At 41.7% G+C, this 20,845-nt stretch overlaps 1 protein-coding gene across 2 annotated transcripts in view; it reads left to right on the forward strand.

Moving 5' to 3' along the window:
- The window catches only part of Sgpp2 (sphingosine-1-phosphate phosphatase 2), a 69,891-nt gene that overhangs the window by 17,755 nt on the left and 31,291 nt on the right, over positions 1–20,845 (forward strand). Inside the window, exons 2-3 of one of the 2 annotated variants that reach the window (XM_019205702.1) lie at positions 3,742–3,843; positions 20,350–20,529. In XM_019205702.1, coding sequence (XP_019061247.1) covers positions 3,841–3,843; positions 20,350–20,529 — 183 coding nt within the window. In that variant the 5' untranslated portion in view covers positions 3,742–3,840. The remainder of the gene's footprint in view (positions 1–3,741; positions 3,844–20,349; positions 20,530–20,845) is intronic. The other variant, XM_019205703.1, reaches the window with a different exon arrangement.

Here is a 20,845-nt window from a genome sequence, read left to right on the forward strand (position 1 = left end):
TATGTCTATAAAGGTATAAATTTTTATGCCATAGTTTTACTTTTTCACTTTTCTATGTCTTTTACATTCCTGCCATTACCATGAGAAATCCCTGCTAAGTACAGCAGACCTATGAATGTTTTCAGTTCAGTTAGTGAGGTGTCATAATAAATACATCATTAAATATGGCTATTGGTGATTACAGAATGTTTTACTTGTATTTCAGCCTTTGTGTATTTCACAGCACTTTGTAGTATTTCATCTGTTACAATTACCAACATAGCAAGAGTACATGGAAAGAATAAAGAACTTCTTCTCAGGAAGGTAATAGCTCTGGGGATCTTGGTCATCCACTAAGGTGACTGATGTTTATCTAGACTTTATTAGACCAGGTGTTATCACTTATCTCATCCCTTGGGAAGTATGTAGGCCTGGTCATTTTGTCTTTATCTTGAGGCCTGGCCTCCAACTGATGTGTCTCTGGCCATGGTTATAGTGTTTTCACCTTTTGTCCTGACTTTCTGAAGGCTCAGCTGTGTCTGACTGCCTATAATATTTACCTAACTTAGCTGTTTATAATAAAACAAATAGGTTGGATGAGCTGATCCCAATTCTGTATGTCATGATGCTATTAATATTAATTGCTAAAAAAATGAAAAAAAAAAAGAATCACTGAAGTCCTGGGAGCCCTGAAGACATCATTCATTCATGTGTTAATTTTAAAAAATCTGAGTACCTAAATAGTACAAGGCTCTGTTCAGACTCTAGGCTTCAAACAAGGCAGAACATCCAATCCAGGTGATGACAGGCCAGTAAAATAAAAATGTGAATTATGGATGGATCTTAGTTGGTAAAGCACTGCCTAGCACATGTGAAACCCTGGGTTTGATCCTCAGTAAAACAAGACCCCCCCAAAATATATATAAAATCTAAATATATATAATATATAAATAAAATATGATAATAAATATATGCGCTTCTACATAGAAAAATAAAACGAACAAGGGAAAAGAGAAGGATGAGAGACTCTCTATTAAGTAAGGTAGTTATGGAAGGTCTTTCCAGGAGGAAGTATTTGGTACAGGTCAGATTTTACTTATAATTTACTTGTAACTCACAATTAAATTGCTTATGACAAATATAGGATTTTTAAAATTCATCAGCATCTTTTCTGGCTGTCTCTGTTTAATCATATGGAAACCAGTGTTCCCAAGGCATTTCAGTGGCCCAGCAAGCAAGCCTTCTGAAAAGACAGCTAGATTGAGTGACTGATTTTTATTTATTTATTCATTTGTTTTTCTGTAGTGCTGGAGGTTGAACCCAAGCCCTTTGTACTGAGCTACAGCCCTTCAGTCTCACTAAGTTGCCCAGGCTGGACTCAAAAGGCAATCTTCCTGCCTCAGCCTCCCAGAATGTTGGGATTGCTAGATTTTTTTTTTTAATGTAAGGCCATATTTGAGTTGATCTTTGCCACCTTTAAAATTAAAACAACCATTGTAATTCAGATCCAGGAAGACACTGCATCAGTAATTCTGTAAACACGCTTTCCTTGAAACCATCATTTGAAGCTCAGCCTTACAGTGGAATGTGGGAATTGCAGAGAAGAGGAGGGATGACTGTATGCCCCAAAGGCAGATTCTGGCAGGCTCGTGTCAAGCTTTCTCATTAAAAAGGGTCATGGGGAGGTTACAGCCCTGATTACACTTTCATTGGGGAGGTGCTGGTGGGCAATCAACAGCCCTTCCTAATAACATCCAGTTAATCACTCACTGGCCAACTGGACAATCAATGGCACCCTGGGTTCTTCCCCTCCTTCACCTCTGCTGGTCCAGCCTCCTTTCTTTGCTCCCTGCAGTGAGCAGGCGTCAGGCAGGAGACTTCTGAGGCTCCTGTCCCTTCCTGCTTAAAGACTGGCTCTTCAGGAGCAGAGTTATCTAGCCACAGGGGCAGAAAATGTTTTCTTCTCTACCTTACAATGAGGCCGCACCACCAAAGAGGAGCAAGAAGCAGAAGAGAAGGGGGAGAAGAGGAAAGTGATGGCCTTTCTGGGGGAAGACATTGTCACTGCAGCCAAAATGAGAGAGAAACTTGATTTTCAGAGCTACAAGACTGCAGAAAATACATCTACAACATTGTCCCTTTTCAAATTCGTAATCTTAGTTACAGACTCTTTTCACTTAAGGAAGTGGTGATTTACTTTTGTTAGTGTGGTTAAGCCCTACAAGTGGATGTCTTTATGTTCATGCTAAACTAACCCTTCTACACAGCCCACTAGACTGACCAGGTGTCCCTGGACTGAAGACTCAGGATTCCAGTGTTCTGGACTGGAATTTACAAGGTTAAATTCTATCCTTGGCCTTGTCTGACTCTTTGGTTGGCAGAGTGTTGCCAATAGGAAGAATTAAAGCCAGGGTCAAGAGAGACAGCCTTTTAGTTAGTGTGGCTGAAAGGTATCCATCCCTGAGGTAGGAGAGTTTCTTCCCACTTGAACTTCATGGCTCAGTTGCTCTCTCATGTCACCAGGCCTAGAAATTTCCTGAAAGAGACTAAATCTTAGGCCAGGAGGCAGTCCACTTTAACAAACAAATTGTGAAGCTGTGGGTCCCCATGGTGTGGTGGTGGTGGCAGTCGGGATGGGAGCGAAAATCAGAGAGAGGAGAAGGTATGTGATATCCATGTTGATCCCAGCTTTCTACTTCATGGCTCTTTTCCCACTTTGGAAGAAAGAGAGATGACAGCCAGAAAATGGGAAGGAAAACAGTGTGGGACAAATGAGGACATGGATAAACATACCGCTGATTTGAGGGTGTTCAAGAAGACCAAATTCTCTAGATTTTGGGACAGTTTTGCCACACAAAGATAGTACCCACCTCTGTTCATGATTATCATGTTGATAGTTATTTGAAATGAGTGTGAAAACTGGCTTTCCCCATTGGGGACAGCATAGCTCATGACATCAAACTGAGAATGGAAATACACATAAACAAGGGGTAAAGAAATGGAAGAGTCCCCTTGGCTAAGCAGATACATGGCCAGGGCAGCCGCCCAGGGAACTGGCATCATCTGCATTGTCTTAAGTGAATTTCCTTCCCTGCATCCTGTGATTATGGCTACCATAATTTCATTAGAGTGCATATTGAATTTTTATTCGCATAAATTTCCTTAGGCCTCCATTTCCTCTGAGCGTCCTAACTGGTAATTCAGTTTGCTTCTGAGCTGCTGCCCACGAGACCCCTCACCGTGAAACAGTGATTCCTCAATGTGTGCACTCCTTAGAGCAGAAGGAAATAGTGCCCTTACTATCTGTCTTTGCAGACAAAAAATGAGGTAGGCTGAGAAATGGGGAGGATCATACTCTCTACCCATCACCATTCGGTTCAGGGTTAAATTTCTTGCCCTGTAAGAGAAGTAGGAAGATCTGGGCACTTGTGAAGGGAACCGAATCCAGGCAGCAGAAGGGCCTTGGCCTTTGAGCATTCTCAGTTGAGGACCATTAGGACAACTGCTTCTTGCACGTTGCTTTCACTGTAGAAAGGGTTCGAATCCCTTGGGGTCACAGGCAGATGTTCCATTTCCTGTTTTCTTTTTGTACAGTACAGCTCTCTAGGCAGGGGAAAGGCAAGCCACAGAGACTGGGCTGGCTATAATTCAGACTGGGATGGATGAGGTTGTTGTCACTTGATTCCTTGAAGTCTAATTCATCTAGAAATAATTCATTTCTTTTGAGTGATCACTGCTCAAACCCTTTCTGAATTCCATTAGGCATATGGTCCTGGAAGTGACCGCTGGCTCCCACAGCTCATCAAACCTCCACAGTCATTTCCTTACAGAAGGCCAGCATATGAGGTGTGATCTAAAACTATGGTGAGTGTTTAAATTTTTAAAAATTTATCCCAATAAAAGACACTTTGCTATTAATGCCCCACTCAAAATATTCCCGCTTCCTTTGAACACATTTATCCCATCATTCTTGACATTTCTGAAGCAGCTCTGGAGTCCTCTTTCCTGAGTGTCATAGCTGCCTCTGTGTCCTGGATAGACTCAGAGCATCGACCTTTCGTGGTCATTTTGATTCTGGGGAAGAGCCAGAAGTCTTGTGCTAGATCTGGTGAAAAAGGTATATATGAGGATGCCCTGTAATGTTTTTCTGAGGCTGCCCTCCCACTGCGATGGCACTCGGCAGCAGCATTCAACATATTTTGACCATGGCTTATAAAGACATTCAGGAAAGAGGACTTCGAGAAAATGGCTTCAGAAGGTGGCTTCAGAAAGTGGCAAGAATAAAGGCATAAGTGTATTCAATGTGAGCGGATAGTTTTAAGGGAGACTGATGGTAATGTGTCCTTTACTGTAATACACTTAAAATTTAAGCATTCATCTTGTGTTTTGATTACACCTTGCAAATGACCCAACTCTGGCCAAATGTCTAAGGAGCACGGGTGATTGCCTAGAAAACTAGTGCTCCATGCTAATGACCTGTAGCCTAAATTCAACTCTTGGCTGGGAAGATCAGCTTGACAGCTGCAGACCTCACCTCTTTGGAAGACTTCCTCACACACAGGTGCTGTCACAGGAAGACAGGAACTGAAGAGTGGTCACACTTTCTCTGCCTCAGGGTGATTCAGGACTCAACACCAGCTGAGGTTGGAGCTATGCCAACATATACTGAGCCTGAGTTTTTTAATGACATCTATGATTTTTCCAACTAAACTCACCCCCTCAAATTGTGAGACATGTTACAGAAATCCACATATCTTAGTCCACAGAGTTCCTTTTGTTTTGTGAGGGATTTGGGGTTTGGGTGATGGTATACGAGAACAGGTCAAAACACATTTTTTAACCAACATGTTAAAAATATTTTCCTCAATCTTTAGGGTAAAATAAAAGTTTACTTGGGTGCTACTAAGTGACCAGAACTTTAAGGAAAGTCTAGACAGATGTTCCTCAGGCTACACTCCTAAGTGTTCACGTTTGTTAGGCTCACTCATGGAACTTAAGTGAATGAACCATGGGAATATTTGTGAAATATGTACAGAAGAGGGAAACTGCCCCAGGTCAATGGGACATTTGCTGATTTAAATTTTGCACTAGCTCATTTAAATTTTAAAAATCATATTGCATTAAAATGTCTTAGGGAAAGTATTATTTATATATATATATATATATATATATATAAATTCATAATTTAGACTTAATCTATCATCAGTGTTCTCTTGTTACATCTGTGGAGGAAAAACAAGAGTGACTTTCTAGAGTTGTGCAAAGATAGCCAAGGGTCCTCTGAAGGCAGAAATGCTGCTTCATTTGAATTGCTATAGCACAGCCCATAGTGGCTTGACAATATGTGCCATATATAGACTGTTGCTTGCAATGTTGGTTTTTAATATCTACATGGTTCCTGAGCTGATTTAAACAAAAATAAGTGAGGATTTCGATAAAGGCAGTGGCAGCTCATTATTTTTATTTTATTGATCTATGTTTTGTATGCCAGGGATTGAACTCAGGACCTTGTGCTTCCCAGGCAAGCATGGTGCTGCTGAGCAACATCCCCAGCCTGGGCTACATCCTCGTCTGGCAGCTCATTAATGTGTTATGCCAAGAAACTCTAGCCCAGTGTTGCTGAAGCCCAGCACCCAGGGCCAGGGATGGCTCATCTTGGAGGTTCACATTAGAAGTGGTTAGTACTGGAGACAGCACCACTGCTAGGACATTTATTGTCAACAGAGTTCTGTCTTCTGACACTTCTTGAATTGTAATGTTTTGCCGCCTTTAAATAAACAGCAATAGACCAGGCCTGATGGCTCATCCTATAATCCCAGTACACTGGGAGGCTGAGGCAAGAGGATGGCGAGTTTGAGTCTAGCCTGGGCAACTTAGTGAGGCTCTGCTTCAAAAAGGGCTAGGAGGTAGGCAGATCAGTGTGGAGGACCCAAGTACTGCAAAACTTTTTTTTTAGGTTAAAAAATTTAAAAATAGGAATGGGACAAAATAAAAGCTGTATTCTATGCCTTGTTTTTAATCTCATTAATTGGTATATAACTTGTTTATTTCTAATTGAAGAAAAAGTACCCACTGTAAGGTTGCTACTTTCTAGGACATCTCTTTGCTGTGACACATTCCTGGAATGCTCTGCTTTGGGAGGCCAAGAGAAATACCGAAACCATAGGGCTTGGTGAAGAGAATCTCTGTTCAAACTATATAATCCACTTAGGAACATGATTGAGAAATTAAAAAAGGATTAGAAGCAAGAGCATTGTCACTAAATACAGTTGAGGGACAGTCAGAAGTCCTTCTGCTAAGCTGAGTGTGATGGCCTATACCTGTAATACCAGCACTCCGGGAGGCTGAGGCAAGAGGATCCCAATTCAAGTTGTCCAGGGGACTTAGCAAGAGCCTGTCTGAAAATTTTTTAAAAATTAAAAATGTTTGAGGATGTAACTCAATGGGCTCAATTCCCAGTACTGACAAATAAAACAAAATCCTTCTGTTAGAGCAAAAGTTATATATTGAATTATGATGAATCATAAATTTGATTAAGTACATTATGAAATATTTTAAACATATTAGGGCTGAAATAATGTAAAAAGGATGGGGAACGCACATGATGACTGCTTGATGTTTTATTTTAAATGTTAAAAGCATAAATTTATTTATTTCGGCTCACTTACCTTCAATACACAAGTCTGCTCTCAAGGAAAGACATAAGAGCCAATTGTTACAGTTCCCTTGCAAAGTAACAAAGGTCTCTAGCCTCTGATGATAATTGCTTTGGAGCAATATACCAATTACAGGCCATAAGGGGTTTTTATTCATTTAATGTCTGTGATTATGATGATTATGATGTCTCCGTGGATTTCATTTCCCTACCTTTGGCCCCATAGCATACAGCATCAAGTTTGATGATGGTGCCACTGGTACATGACAAGTGAAGCCTCAGTTCATGCAGAGAGGATGGAATATCCTCAGCATATTGGCACCAGGACTGAGGCAAGAATTCCTCATTTTCACGCCTTTGCTGGGGTGCTGGTCCAGGATTCTTACTCCTTAGAGGTCTTGAGAACCATAAGATTCCCTATGCAGGTGCTACAGATTCATGGCCATACTAGGAGATAAGCTTGGTGAAGTATTCACTGAGAGCAATACCCACCCCAGAAAAGCGAGACAGTAGATGTCACGAAGGCAACCAGCTGCTCCTGCATGCAGTCCAGGGTGCCTTCTGGGGCTCCTTGACATTTACTTTATTTCCCTTCTTGATATCATTGTATTTGACATCTTTCTCCCAATGGCAGATTAAAACCAAGACAAGCAAATTCTTCACAAGCTTTCTACTCTAGGGGTGGAGAGTTGGAAGGCTAAAGTCAGTGAACTCCCTGTTCAGCTCAGAATAAGTAACCTTGGCAGGGCCCGGGGTTCAGGGACAGTGACTGCTGACATTACCCTGAACTTGCTGGAGGAGGAATCATTCAGCATAATTTCTAGGAGACAGTGATGGCTTAGACCACAGTCTTAAATTCCTCAGTTACAGAATTTACTGTAGATGCCATTGGCCAGGAGGGCCCACCACTTGGTGTGCAGGTGCCGTTACTGACATTTTTCAAAAAAATTTTGTAAGGTTGGGGGTTGAACACCAGGCCTTCTCACTGAGCTGCATCCCCAACCCCCTCCTTATTTTTTTGAGACAGAGTCTCCCTAGATTGCTGAATTGCCCATCCTGGGCTTCAGCTGAAACCATCTCTCCTGTCTCATCCTCCCAGGGTGCTGGGATCACAAGTGTGTGCTACCATGCCCAGCACTGACAGTCTTGAAGGAATTGTCACTCTCATAGTTCTCTCCGGTTCCAAACATAGTGACATCAACACAGAATGTGGGGATGATGATCCTTTGGTTTCACTTTTCAAGTGGGTGTTGGCTGTGTGGAAGATGATGAGGATCACGGTGGACTGTAGGGTGTGTCCAGCGTTGCATCCCTCTATTTGATACCCGAGGGCTCTTGCTCCTAAAAATGCAGTCAGGAGTCTTCCTGACTGTACCTCCTGTTGTCCACCTGGACAGTGCCATTGAACTTGCCATGGAGAGAATCACTTTTGCACATCTAGTCCACTTTATGAAGTCAAGGAAAGAGTCACTGACTGCTGCAAAGTCCACTGTGGAAGCAGCCCAGAACCTGGGAACCAAGACAGGCAAACCCTTTGAATCCAACATTCACCATCATGATAGGAGTGAGCTGAATGGCACCACGCAAAAGGTGAGGCTTCTGTCAGTATAGGGAGTCACTCTGAGAGCTGTATGGTTTTTTTTTTTTTTCCTCATTGAGTTTATTGGTACATTTTAGGGATACAGCACAGTTACTTTCATCATTGGGATCTTGCACCTTTACATGACAGGTCTTGTTTCTCATTTTTTCCCCTTGTCCCTGCCCTCCCTTCACCCCCATCTCCCCTCCTCATTTACAAACACTTTATTTCCATTTTTTCATTTTCTCATATTTTTTCTTTCCCTTATTACCTTTCCCCTACCCCTCCCACTTTCCCTACACCTTTAGCCCCTTTCTTCCTATTTCACATTGTCAATTATATCATCAAGATCTTATGTACTATTATAGTTTATTCACACCAGGGAAACTATTTGGTATTTACATGTGTGACTTATTTATGTCACTTAGTATATCCTCAATATGTATCCATTGTCCTATGAATGAATCTAATTTCTCATTCTTTATGGCTGAGTAGTATTCCATTTTATAGAAAAACCACATCTTCTTTATCCAGGCTCCAACTGATGGGCAAATGGACTGTTTCCAAGTTTTAGCTATTACAAACTATGCTGCTATAAACATAGGTGTGCCTATATCACTGTGATATGATTCTTTGAATTCTTTTTTTTTTTTTTTGGTACTGGGGATTGAACTCAGATCTTTGCGCTTGCAAGGCAGGCCACCAAATCACTGAGCTAAATCCCCGGCCCCTCTTTGAATTCTTTTGGAAAGATATCCAGCAGAGGGATGGCTGGGTTAAATGGAACCTCTAGTCCCAGCTCTTTGAGGTATCTCCATATTGATTTCTATAGTGGTTGCACCAGTCTGCACTTGTGTGGGTTTTAAACTTGAAAATGAAAACAATATAGTTTAGGTCAAATACAAGCAGAGGTTTGGATTGCTAGAGTTACAGATTATTCAAATCATTTTTCTTCCTGAATTTCAGATAGCAAGTGGCATGAGTTTTATCTCAGAGAATTTATCTAAAAGTTTAACCTCAATCTATTGAACTTTAGATTTCAAAAAAATGGAATTAAGAGACTGAGATAGCTGCATATTTACTACTTACTCTCACCTATGTTTATTGTAGTGGCTGAGAGATTTTTTTTTTGAATCATCACTTAAACCAGACACAATTTTGTAAAGATGAGTAACTATAGGTAACTGCATGATTATAAAAGTGCAACTGCAATTCTAAAAGTTCTTAGTTTGCAAGATGAATTTTTTTTAGTTGGCATACTTACATCTTGTACTGAATACATTTTATAAAATATAACTAACAACCAGATCATGATTTCACAAATGTTTCACTGAAATAGAGAGAGTCAATTTGAAGATCAGTGTTATAGAAACAGTAACTTGGGTGGGTGGCCCATGGATGAGGCAGAATCTGAAAGGTGGCCTGGGAACAACTGTACCTTGTGAAACACCTGGCCTGAATGCTCTGGGGGTGCAGGAGACGTCTCCAGACACAGCTTGGTTGGAGACCCACAGGAAGGGTCCCACTGGAGATCCATGCATTTTCCATTTAAAATTCCACGGAGCCAATCTTAAAAGTACTGTATGAAAGAGCTAGTCCTTTAGGCTGTGCCTGTCAAAGACCACAGGTGATGCTCATCTACTAGGAGAAGGTGACTGGCAAATTTCTGTCATTTGAATGGAAAACCCAAACAGCACACAGGTGTGTCATGCAAATTAGATCTCCTCGTTACCCCAGATCTGCATTCTAAATCCCAGAGAATTCACCATCCAATTTCTTATGTAGCTACACACTTCCTTATAAATGCATTTTTTAAATGCAAAAAGGATCAATTTTCCTCTACCAAACTCTTGCTTCTTTCACTCAACAGTATATCTCATAATTTATTTTTAACAGTTGTGTAATTTACTTAACCAATGTCCTATCATGGATATTTAGAGCTGTTTGCAGGTTGCTGCTGGTTGTGTCTGAAGGAGATAAGCCTGTGCAAGATTTTAGGTTTTGAACATGCTCCATGTGTCTGAGAACGAAAGACACTCTTGCCTCCATGTGGGCCACTGCCCCATTTATTGGTAGGATGGTGGGAAAAGTACTTGGCAATTTTCTAACCAGATGTGACATCTTAATCTCTCAGCCCCAGGGGCAGTCAAGAGGCCTCAACTGATTGAGCTCCAGATGGATCTAATGGATTAAGAAGCAGAATTTGGGTTCTTTAAGGATACATGTGTGTTCTCATGTAATATATCTCCTACTTAGAAGCAGTAGTAAGTTTGTCAGATGCTAGAAGGTGGGAATCATAAAAACAGCATGATTTGTAAATTGAAGTGTAGCTCCTTTGTGTATGTGACGTTGTTGGTGGTGAGATAACTTGTTTGTATGTCAGTTTCCTCATCTGTAAACTAAGGATGGTGGAACATGAAAAAAATGAACATGAAAATAATATCTGAGAAAGTACACTCTAAAAAAAAAAACCTACACAAATGTTATTATTTAACCCAACTCCTTCCCCGTAATGAAAAAGAGATTCAGATGGTTTGGAATGACTTTTCCAATGTATACCTGTCTTTGAATTAATTATCAACCTTGAAACCTTATTTATCTTAACATTTTCAGGCAAGCTGATAATCCTATCTACTCAGGAGACTCCACAGGAAGACTGAAAATTGGAGGCCAGCCCAGATGTTTAACAAGACTTCGCCTCAACAAATAAACAATAAAATAATAATAATAATAATAATACGTAATAATAATGAATGGCTGTGATATAGCTTAGGACTCCCTAGTTTAAAAAAATAAATAAATCAGAAGCAAATCTGAACTTGATTAAAATGGAAGAAGAAAATGTAGTTTTAATTATTTCCATTTTATTTTATCATTTGCCATTTGTGCTTTAGTTATTTTACCTATTTTTATAAGACTTAGAAATATATATAAAGACCTGATTTCTGTAAGGTAACATAAAGATCTGTAATGTAAAGCATTTGCTCTATTACTTCTTTGTCTCAGGTTTCAGACATGAGTAAAGTTTTATTAGTTTGAAATTGCAATTGTTTTTCTCAGTGATTCACAAACACACAAGCCCATACAGCCAAAGGGCTCTGAATATGAAAAGTAAAATTACAAATAATGCCAGAAGCCTGAGTGGACATTCACCATTTGAAAACAACTTTTCCTAGCATATGGTAAGCCATAGCCTCTAGAATGTTCTTAAATGGCTATCACAAAGAAGTGCTTTTAATTCATTCCCTGAGGCCAAAGAGGAAGCCACAGAGCATTGCATATTCTAGGGAGGAAAAAAAAGATGGAACACAGAGTAAACAAGAATGTGGGCTACTGCACTACATGGGCTACTGTTTAAGTCTCTCCTTTGTAAAATCACTCATTGTAAAGCCTGTTCAGCTCAAATTGCTTTCACAGTGACTCCCACACTCATGGCTGAATAGGTAGCTTTCCAGCTGGTCTCTGGGGACTGTGTGCATCCTCAGTACCCTGTGGAGCCGGGGTTCAGGCAAAAGAAATTAATAGCAATAGTCCCAGTTGCTTAGTTCTTCTGAAATCATTATCTGCAGGCATTGTCAGTAACATTTTGAAATAAGAACTTTTGAGGACTCAATGTATCTAGGTTATGAATGGTTTTTCTTCCTTTTGTTATTGGACTGCAATTCACATAGAATGAGCATCACCCTTTCAAAGCATATAATTTAGTAAATCCATAAGACTGTGCAATCATCACCAAAGTCTAGTTCTGGAACATTTTTATCAACCCTATAAAAACACACCGCACTCATTATTGGTTATCCCTCATTCCTCTTTCCCAGCTCTGTGCAATAACTAACATTTCTTTTCCTATGGATTTGCCTCTTCTGAATATTTTGTGTGAGTGGAATCCTACCAGCTGTGCTCTTGGGCATCTGATTTCTCTCACTTAGTATATGATTTTCAGGGTTCACCTGCAGTACCTACCAATGCTTCGTTTCTTTTTATGGCCACATAAAATGCAATTTTCAGGCTATGCTACATTTCGTTTCTCCATTTATCAGTTGGTGGATATCAGGTTGATGAAAGGTTTTGGCTGTTTTGAGAACATTCAGGGTTAATTTTCTGTGAGGACATTAGTTTTTCTTCTCCTGAGTATATACTTAAGAGTGGAATGCTTGGGTATGCTTCATTATTCAAATCAAGTCATCTATGAGTATGAACCAAGAAGAGAAGTTATAGTCTTTAGGTTAAATCTCTCTAAATCTGTTCTCTGGTCACCAACAGTTAAAAATAATAATATTAATATAACTAGTTCCTTTTTGGACATAATCAACTCCATGTGAGACCAGCCATCCAGCACAGTGCTAAGTTGGAGGCTATTCTATCATATAAGATGCATTTCATACCAACAGAATTGGTTCACTAGGAAGCCTTTCTTCTGCCTCCCATCAGCAGTAGACTATCAAGAAAACTGGATTTTCTACCCACCTATATATTTCATTTACCCTGCAATAAGAATAAAAGCAAGAAAATTGACTAATCCCTCTTCACAAAAATCAACCCTGTGCCATCTCTCAGCATTGTGCAGGGTGACCCAGCCTGTTTGCTGAGGGCATTAATGATCTAGAGTGCCTTCCTGTGTTGCATCCTCATGGATTTTTGCTTTTATGGTCAAGCCTTTGGGGCCTCAGCCCGGAGCATGATGGATGATTGGACTTAATTGGGTCCCTTTAGGTAGGAGGGCCCTTCAACAATGCAGGGCAAAGTCCTTCGGGAGGGCAAGCCCAACCAAGTTAATCATTATACACTTTACCTGGGAATTAAATGGGGAAATACTATAGTTCTCTTCTGTCTTGGAAAATTTTAAAGAGACTTTATTTTCTAGGGCACTTTTAAGTTCACAACAAAATTGAGAATAAAGTGCGTCTCCCTGTACCCTCTGCCTACCTTCTGCACAAGCTTCCCTTCTATCAACATCCCACACCAGAATGATACATTTGTTACAAGTGATGACAGTACCTTGACATATCATTGTTGGCCAAAGTTCACCCTTGGTGTTAAACATACCCTGGGTTTAGACAAATGTATAATTCCATGCCTCTATCATTATAGTATCACCGAGAATGGTTTCATTGCCATAAAAATCTTCTGTACTTGGCCCATCTCTCCTTCTAATCACCAACAACCACTGATCTTTGTCCTGTCTCCACAGTTTGCCTTTTCTGGAATATTCTCTTGCTGGAATCACACAGCACATAGCCTTTTCAAATTGGCTTCTTCCACTTAGTACCATGTACTGAAGTTTCCTTCATGCTTTTCATGGCTTGATAGCTCATTTCTTATTAGTGTTGAATAATTTTCCATTTATATATCCATTATATCCATTCACCTTCCGAAGAACATCGTGGCTGCTTCCAAATTGTGGCAATGTTGACTGAAGTTTCTATACACATCTATGTGCAGGTTTTTTGCTTGGGGTGGACTAAATTTTCAACTCATTAGGGTAAATACCAAGAAGGTGAATTTCTGTATTGCATGGTAAGCGTATACTTGCTTTTGTAAGAAACTGCCAAGTTGGCTTCCAAAGTGACTATTTTGCTTTCAATCAGAAAGGAATAAGGATTTCCTCCCTGTCTTTGGGTATTGTCAGTGTTTTGGATTTTGGCCAGTCTAGTAAGTGTGTAGCAGTATCTTATTTTAATGTGAAATTTCCTAGTAACATACAATGTTTGACATTTATAGTAATGTTTTTAATATCTTAGACCAAATTCTTTTTCAGTTCTGTCAGACCCAGTGCTCTCTTTTTATAAAGCATGATAATGCCCTTTTATTGAACCAACAAAACGCAAAGAACCTAATGTTCTTTCTGCTAATGTTTCAGTGCATCTGTGTGTGAGAACCAAAATGTTGTCTATCTTGTTCTTCATAGTGCTTCTCAAAGCAGCACCATGCCTGATCCAGAGTAGATCACTCACTAAATATTTACAAAATATAGCGAGTTGAATGGTGGCCTTCAGAAAGATATGCTCACATCCTAATCCCTAGAAGCAACATCGCCAAAAAAAAAAAGCATTCCTGCAGATGTAATTAAGGATCTTGAATGAGATCATCCTGGGTTATCCAGGTAGGCAAATCCAGTGACAACCATTTTCATAAGAAAGGGGAAGAGAGAAAATCAAGACAGAAGAGGAGGTAGCGTTATGTCCATAGAGGCAGAGACTGAAGCAGTGTGACCACACATCAAGGAGTTCCTAGAGTCACCAAAAGATGGAAGAGGCAAAGGAAGGAGTCTGCCCCAGGGCCTCCATGGTAAGTGTGGCCCTAATGACCCCTTGGTTTCAGACCTGTAGCCTCCAGGCCCCAGCCAAGCATTCACCTACTTTCCATCTCTGTGGAGTTGCCTATTCTCAACATTTGCATAAGGCAATCATATAGTATGTGGCTTTTTTGTGTCTGGATTTCCAAACTTAGCATAGCAAACCCTTCACTTATGTTCTAAATATGTTATAATACTCCTTTTACATTCCTGAAATAAAATTTGTAGATAATATATGCTATTTATCTATCTATCCAATTTTTTTTTGAGTTAGTAGGGATTGAATCCAGGGTTTTTCTTTTTTTTTTATTGAGTTTATTGGTACAATCTAGGTCTACAATACTGTTGCATTCATTACTGGGATCCTGTACCTTCACATGACAGGTCTTGGTTCTCATTTCAGGGTATTTCCTCTGAGCTACATCCCCAGCCCTCTTCAATTATTTTTAAAAATTTGAGACAGGGTTTCCCTAAATCACTAAGATTCCCAGGGTAAGCTCAAACTTGTGATTTTCCCATTTCAGCCTCTGAAAGTGCTGGGATTATAGATGTGGGGACCCGCACCCAACACCCATAAATAACATGTTTTATCATAAAAGTAACTTCTACAGTAGGTAATTGCTGGGACATGTCTACCCTGGTGTATTTCATGGGGCAGAGACACTCTACCCTACTTGTCTGTTGCCATCACCATGTGTGTGCCAGCCACAGGAGGGAGGGCATAATTTGTTGTGGTGATGTCCCAGGCGGTATTTGCATCGATGACCCGATTGCCCCAAATGGTGAATGATTTTTAGAAAATTCAGACTTTTTTTTTAGCTTTAATTGAGTTTATTGGTACATTTTAGGGATACAGTACAGTTACATTCATTGTTGGGATCTTGTACCTCTACATGACAAGTCTTGGTTCTCATTTTTTCCCCTTGTCCCTGCCCTCCCTTCACCCGCTCCTCCCCTCCCCATCTATAAACACTTTATTTCCATCTTTCCATTATCTCACATTTTTTTCTTTTTTTTAAAGTGAAAATAGAGGCTGTCAATTCAGAGGATTCCCAAGCGGGTCACAGAAATAGCAGTTGCCATAGAGTAGTGCTGTCCTGTGAATCGGAAGGCCAGTGGCATTCCTGGTCTCCCCTCCTCTTCATGTCAGTGGAGCCTGAAATCACAGAGGTCCCAGGTGACCAGAAGCTCAGCTCTTTCTTGCCTAAAAGCACTCCACACACCTCATCACCACTGGGGCCATGGTCTCTCAGTTTCTGTTCCCTCTTTTATTCATGTAATTTCTCCCTCACTGTCTTCGCTCTTTACTCATAAGCCTGTTCGACATTCTTTCATTAAAAAAAAAAAGGCAAAAAGGAAACCATTTTTCAAGTCTCTCTTGGACTCTACTTCTGCTGAGCTGAGTCACACCTGTATTTCTCACCTGCAATTTTGCATCATTTTTTTAGCAGATCTCCTTCCAGCCAGTCCTGAGGTCCTTGTCCCAACAGCTCCCTCGGCACTGAAGGGACCTATTGGACCTGCAGACCAGGTGGGACTGTGCCTCTGCTCAGATCTCTAAGCAGGCAGAAGGTCCTGTCTCCCAGCGTGGTGACGCCTCACCAAGCCCAGTCCAGATATCTGTCCCTTGTTGCTCAAGTTTCACAGAAACTTTTTTCTTCCTCTTTTCCTCCTTCCCTCCCTCTCTTCCTTTCTTTTTGTAATATGAGAATCAAACCCAGCACCTTCACACCAAGCTACATCCCCAGACATTTTTTAATCTGGATACAGGATCTCACTAAATTGTCCAGGTGGAACTAAAACTCCATCTTTTGATCCTCCTGCCCCAGCCTCCCTCAATGCAGAGATTATAAGTGTGTGCCATTGTGCCTGGTGAAATTTCAGGAAACCTTTGAGCAATTCTTTGAAATATGATTGAGATATAATAAATTGTGCATATTTAACAACTTTATTGAGGTCTGATTTACATATTACACAATTAACCCTCTTCTAATACATAATTCTATAACTTGTAGTGAATTCATGAGGCTTGGCACAGTTTGGCCTATTTTGACTTGTGCATCGATCCTGAAAGCATTACCATGATCAAGATGATATCAGTCCTGTGTTCTCAAGCTCATCTACGATTTCCTCTCCCCTCCCTAGCAACCACTGGTTTGCTTTCTGTCACTATAGAGTAATTTGCATTTTCAAGGTTTTTATATAAATAGAATCATTTGATCTGGGCTGTTTGTCTTTTGTTTAAATCTGGCTTCTATACTTAACACAATTATTTTGAGATTCATTTACGCTATAAACCTATACAATAGTTCCTTCTTTTTTGTTCCTGAGTAGTATTCAAATGTGTGATTATACCACAGTCTGTTCATCTGCTCACCCACTGGCCCATTTCCAGCTCGAGACAATTACAGAAAGGATGTTATGAATGTTCATGTCTGAGCCTTTGTGTGACGCATGCTTTCATTCCCTGTAAATACACGCCACAGGGAATGGAGTGGCTGGATCCTACGATAAAAGTGTGCTTCACTTTTAAAGAAAGTGCTGAGCTGTTTCTCAGAGTCGTTTCAGTTTTGTGCTTCCTCCAGGACTGTACAAGACAGCCAGGGGCTCCATACCCTCTCTGCCACCTAATGTGGTCAGATTAACTCATCTTCAGCATCCTACTAGATGTGTGGTGGTGCGACTCAGTTTCAGCTCCAGCAATTCTTATCTCCTTGTCTTAACTTCCTATACACAGCTCCCACCATCACTTTGAGCTATCACCTTCTCCGTTCTTGCAAAGTGGGTGCTTCTAATCTTTGTTAAGCCGTCAACCCTAATGCTCAGCCCCAGGGTCCCCATCCCTCCATGTTCAACTACAGTCTTTCTCTACGAAAACATTCTCCTAAGTAGTATGTTAGTCAGCTTGCATTACAGTACAAAAATACTGCAGAAAGTCAACTTGAAAAGAGGAAAGTTCAGTTTGGCTCGCAGTTCTAGAGGGTTCAGGCCATGGTCAACTGGCCCTGTTGCTTTCGAGCCTGTGGTGACACTGTACATTGTGTTGAGAGCACACGGTAAAGGAAGCTACTCATTTTAGGGTGGCTGGGAAGCAAAGAGAGCAAGAAGGGGCTAGGGTCCCAGTATCCTCCCCAAGGAAGAGCCCCTCCAACTTCCTTTTACTGGGCCCCATTTCCTAATGGTTCCACTTCCTATTAGTGCCAGGGATGGGCACTCAAGCATTCGATATATGAGCCTTTGGGGACATTCAAGACCCATGGAATTCTGTGGACTATTTTTTCCAAAACTTTCCCCTCTCTCTCTCTCTCTCTCTCTCTCTCTCTCTCTCTCTCTCTCTCTTTCTCTCTCTCTCTTTTTAATGATGAAATGCTCTCTGTTTTTGTGGCTGTTCCTCCTTGTCAAGCACAGGAACCAAACACAAAGGGTGGTACAGTCCATGTACCCTGTCCTCAATGGTTATGGCAGAGACAGGACTCAGCATTCTAGGAGAGGGGCTTTTCCTCAGGACTTGAAAAATATAGCTCTGTTTTCTCTTAAAGAGCACTATTGGTATAATAATTGTTATTAGAAATTTAATAATCAGAAACACTGTAACTGTGGCAATATTTTTAAGTGAAATGAACAATTATTCCGACTCTCAAAAACATCCTTCGAACACAGGTGAAATCAAAATGAAGTCAAAGAAACTCATGAAATTTCGAGCTATCAGTCTTCACTTAAGAGTTTAGGTCTTTGAGGTTTTATGCACTTTTGAGTGAACTAGAATTCGTCATTGTGTCTGGTATAATTTGTCCGTGTTGGGGTGCAGGAAGGGGCAGAGCTAAGAAATATTTTTCAAGCAGAGATGCTAGGGAGTCAGCGGTATCTGTGCGTCTTTCAGCTCCCAAGATAATAGTACAGGATGTGGTTTTGCACATTCAAAGGAGGGAGGTGCAAACCCAGCTGAGCTGGTCTCCAGGAGAGCAGCCCCTGGTAATAAGAGGGTGGTAAAGAGGCTAAACCGCAGCGATGACATCCCAGTCATTGTCAGCGCGGCTTTACAGCCTGTGGATTTGGCCTGCTGCGCACAGGCAGTGGCGGCTGGTTTTTAGCCCAGGCCAAAGAGGCGACAGGACACAAAAACCCTGGCAGCACAGCCCAGGGGGATCCCGCCCGCGTGTGCTGGAATTAACTAGGAGAGTTGAAAGGAAGCACCAGGATGTGGGAATTCCTAAGGCAATCTGGCTGACTAATCCAAATGATTTGGAAGTAGTCCTGCATAGCGTGGGTTTTGTTCCAAATCAAGGTAACTCCATCCATCACAAGCTAAATAAAGCCCCGGCGAGATCAATACAGCATGGCAAGATGAGAAGGGTTATTAAAGCTACAACAAAGTGCCCCGTGCAAGGGCGCCTGGCGAGGCGCGCGCGCTCACATCCTCCCCGTGCACGCGCACCACCTGTGATTGGGGGACTCGGGGGGCGGAGGTGGCAAGAGGAAGTGACGGGACGGAGAGGACCACAGTGTGTTATGCGCGGACACAAATACACCGAAATGAAACCCATCCTGTGTAACTAATGAGCGCTAATAAAAAATAAACAACTGAAAGAGCCCCCCGATGGCAGGGTGCTGAATTGCACAGGTAAACAAGTCGCTCTTCTCCCTTTCACCACAGGTCCTGAAAAGGATCCTGGCAAGCTTTTTGACAAAATACTCAAGTTCGCTGTTAATAGTCTCATTCATTTTTGGAGAGCCTGAACGTCACATCTTGATTTCTCTCTGGGGTGGTGTTGGAGAGAAAGGTGGAAATTTGTTTTCTCACTAATGGCCTCGTAGAAAAATTATTTGCCAGCCTCCCGATGAAACTGTCTGTATTGGAGGTTTGAAAGTGCCCGTGCAATGTATTTTATGGACGCTTGCTTTCCAAGCAAAGTTAAATTCAGCCTAGTTTGCTGCCTTCATCAGAAGTCACAGAGGCATTCAAAAAATACTTACCTAATTGTTGCAATAAGAACAGTCACCCCCGAGGTTTGAAATAGAAGACAGGGCTGCCTGGTTGGAGTCTTCACAGTCTAGCACCGTCCGGGACCTGCAGTCTATCACCACCGGAGAGGCGGGCACCAGGTGATTTAAAGGCACCGAAGCCCAGCTGCCTAGGTTCATCCCACTTCCCTCCCCTGGGTGCCTCCCACTGGGTGTCTGTGGACCAGCGTGTGATGGTTTTATGCCTGGAAAAGGGCTCCATACTCTCTCTACAGGTAATAGTGGATTAGGTGGGTCCATGCCCATGCAGTCCTTAGAACAGTACTTGACAAGGATCCGAGCTAAGTGAGTGTTTGTCAAGTACATGATTATAATAAACCACATATGCATTACTGTCCTATTCTGGTTGCTCAGGTGTTCTGTGGAATCCAGAAAGCTTGCTGCCTTTTTCTTTCTTTCTTTTCCTTTCCCTTCCTTTTCTCCTCCCTCCCTTTGTTTCTTTCATTCTTTCATTCCTTTTTTCTTTCCACTACTGTAGATTGAACCCAGACTGAACCTTCACACTGACTTACATCTCCAGCAATTTAAAAAAAAATTTTTTTTTTTTTTGAGACTGGGTCTCAGTAGATCACAAAGTTGCCCAGGCTGGGCTTGAACTTTCCATCCTCCTGTCTCAGCCTCCCACAGTGCTGGATTACAGGCATGCTTCACCACACCCCGCTGACCTGCTCTCTCTTTACGGACTAACGCACTACCCTACAAGACTTTCCCAATAAGTAGCTAGTCAGGAAGAAAGAAGTCTTCGACTAACAAACTGGGAAACCCCAAAGTAAATGAGCAATATTTTGAAATTCACTTATTTTCCTTTGTTTTTTGCAGCTGGTGATGTATGTCGGTCAGGTGGCCAAAGACATTTTGAAGTGGCCCCGCCCCTCCTCCCCTCCCGTTGTGAAACTGGAAAAGAGAGTAATGGCTGAGTTCGGAATGCCGTCCACCCACGCCATGGCAGCGACCGCCATTTCCTGCACGCTGCTGATCTCCACCATGGACAGGTACCAGGTAAGGCAGTGGCCTTCCTCTTCTGCATGCACTGCTCCGTACAGCGAAGCTGAGAGAAGAGGTACAACTCAGAGGTTCCTCTTAAAGCCGCTCGGAGGGACCTTGCAGCTCACGGTGAGGTAAGGGCTACGGGGAGGTGAAGCCTCTTGATCCTCACGAAGAAAGTGACCACGTAACTTAGCACTAGTACCAGGCCGTGCTGGGACGGAAAGTGGGCACCATTAATCACCACACCAGAACAACTGGGGATGCCCAGGTGACTGACATGGGTCCCCACCTTCCCCCAGGGAGCCTCTTTACCCTGAGCTGCTGCTGA

This window comes from Fukomys damarensis, unplaced genomic scaffold (genome assembly GCF_012274545.1).
Source record: "Fukomys damarensis isolate Sample0158 unplaced genomic scaffold, DMR_v1.0_HiC HiC_scaffold_16, whole genome shotgun sequence".
NCBI classification, from domain to species: domain Eukaryota; kingdom Metazoa; phylum Chordata; class Mammalia; order Rodentia; family Bathyergidae; genus Fukomys; species Fukomys damarensis.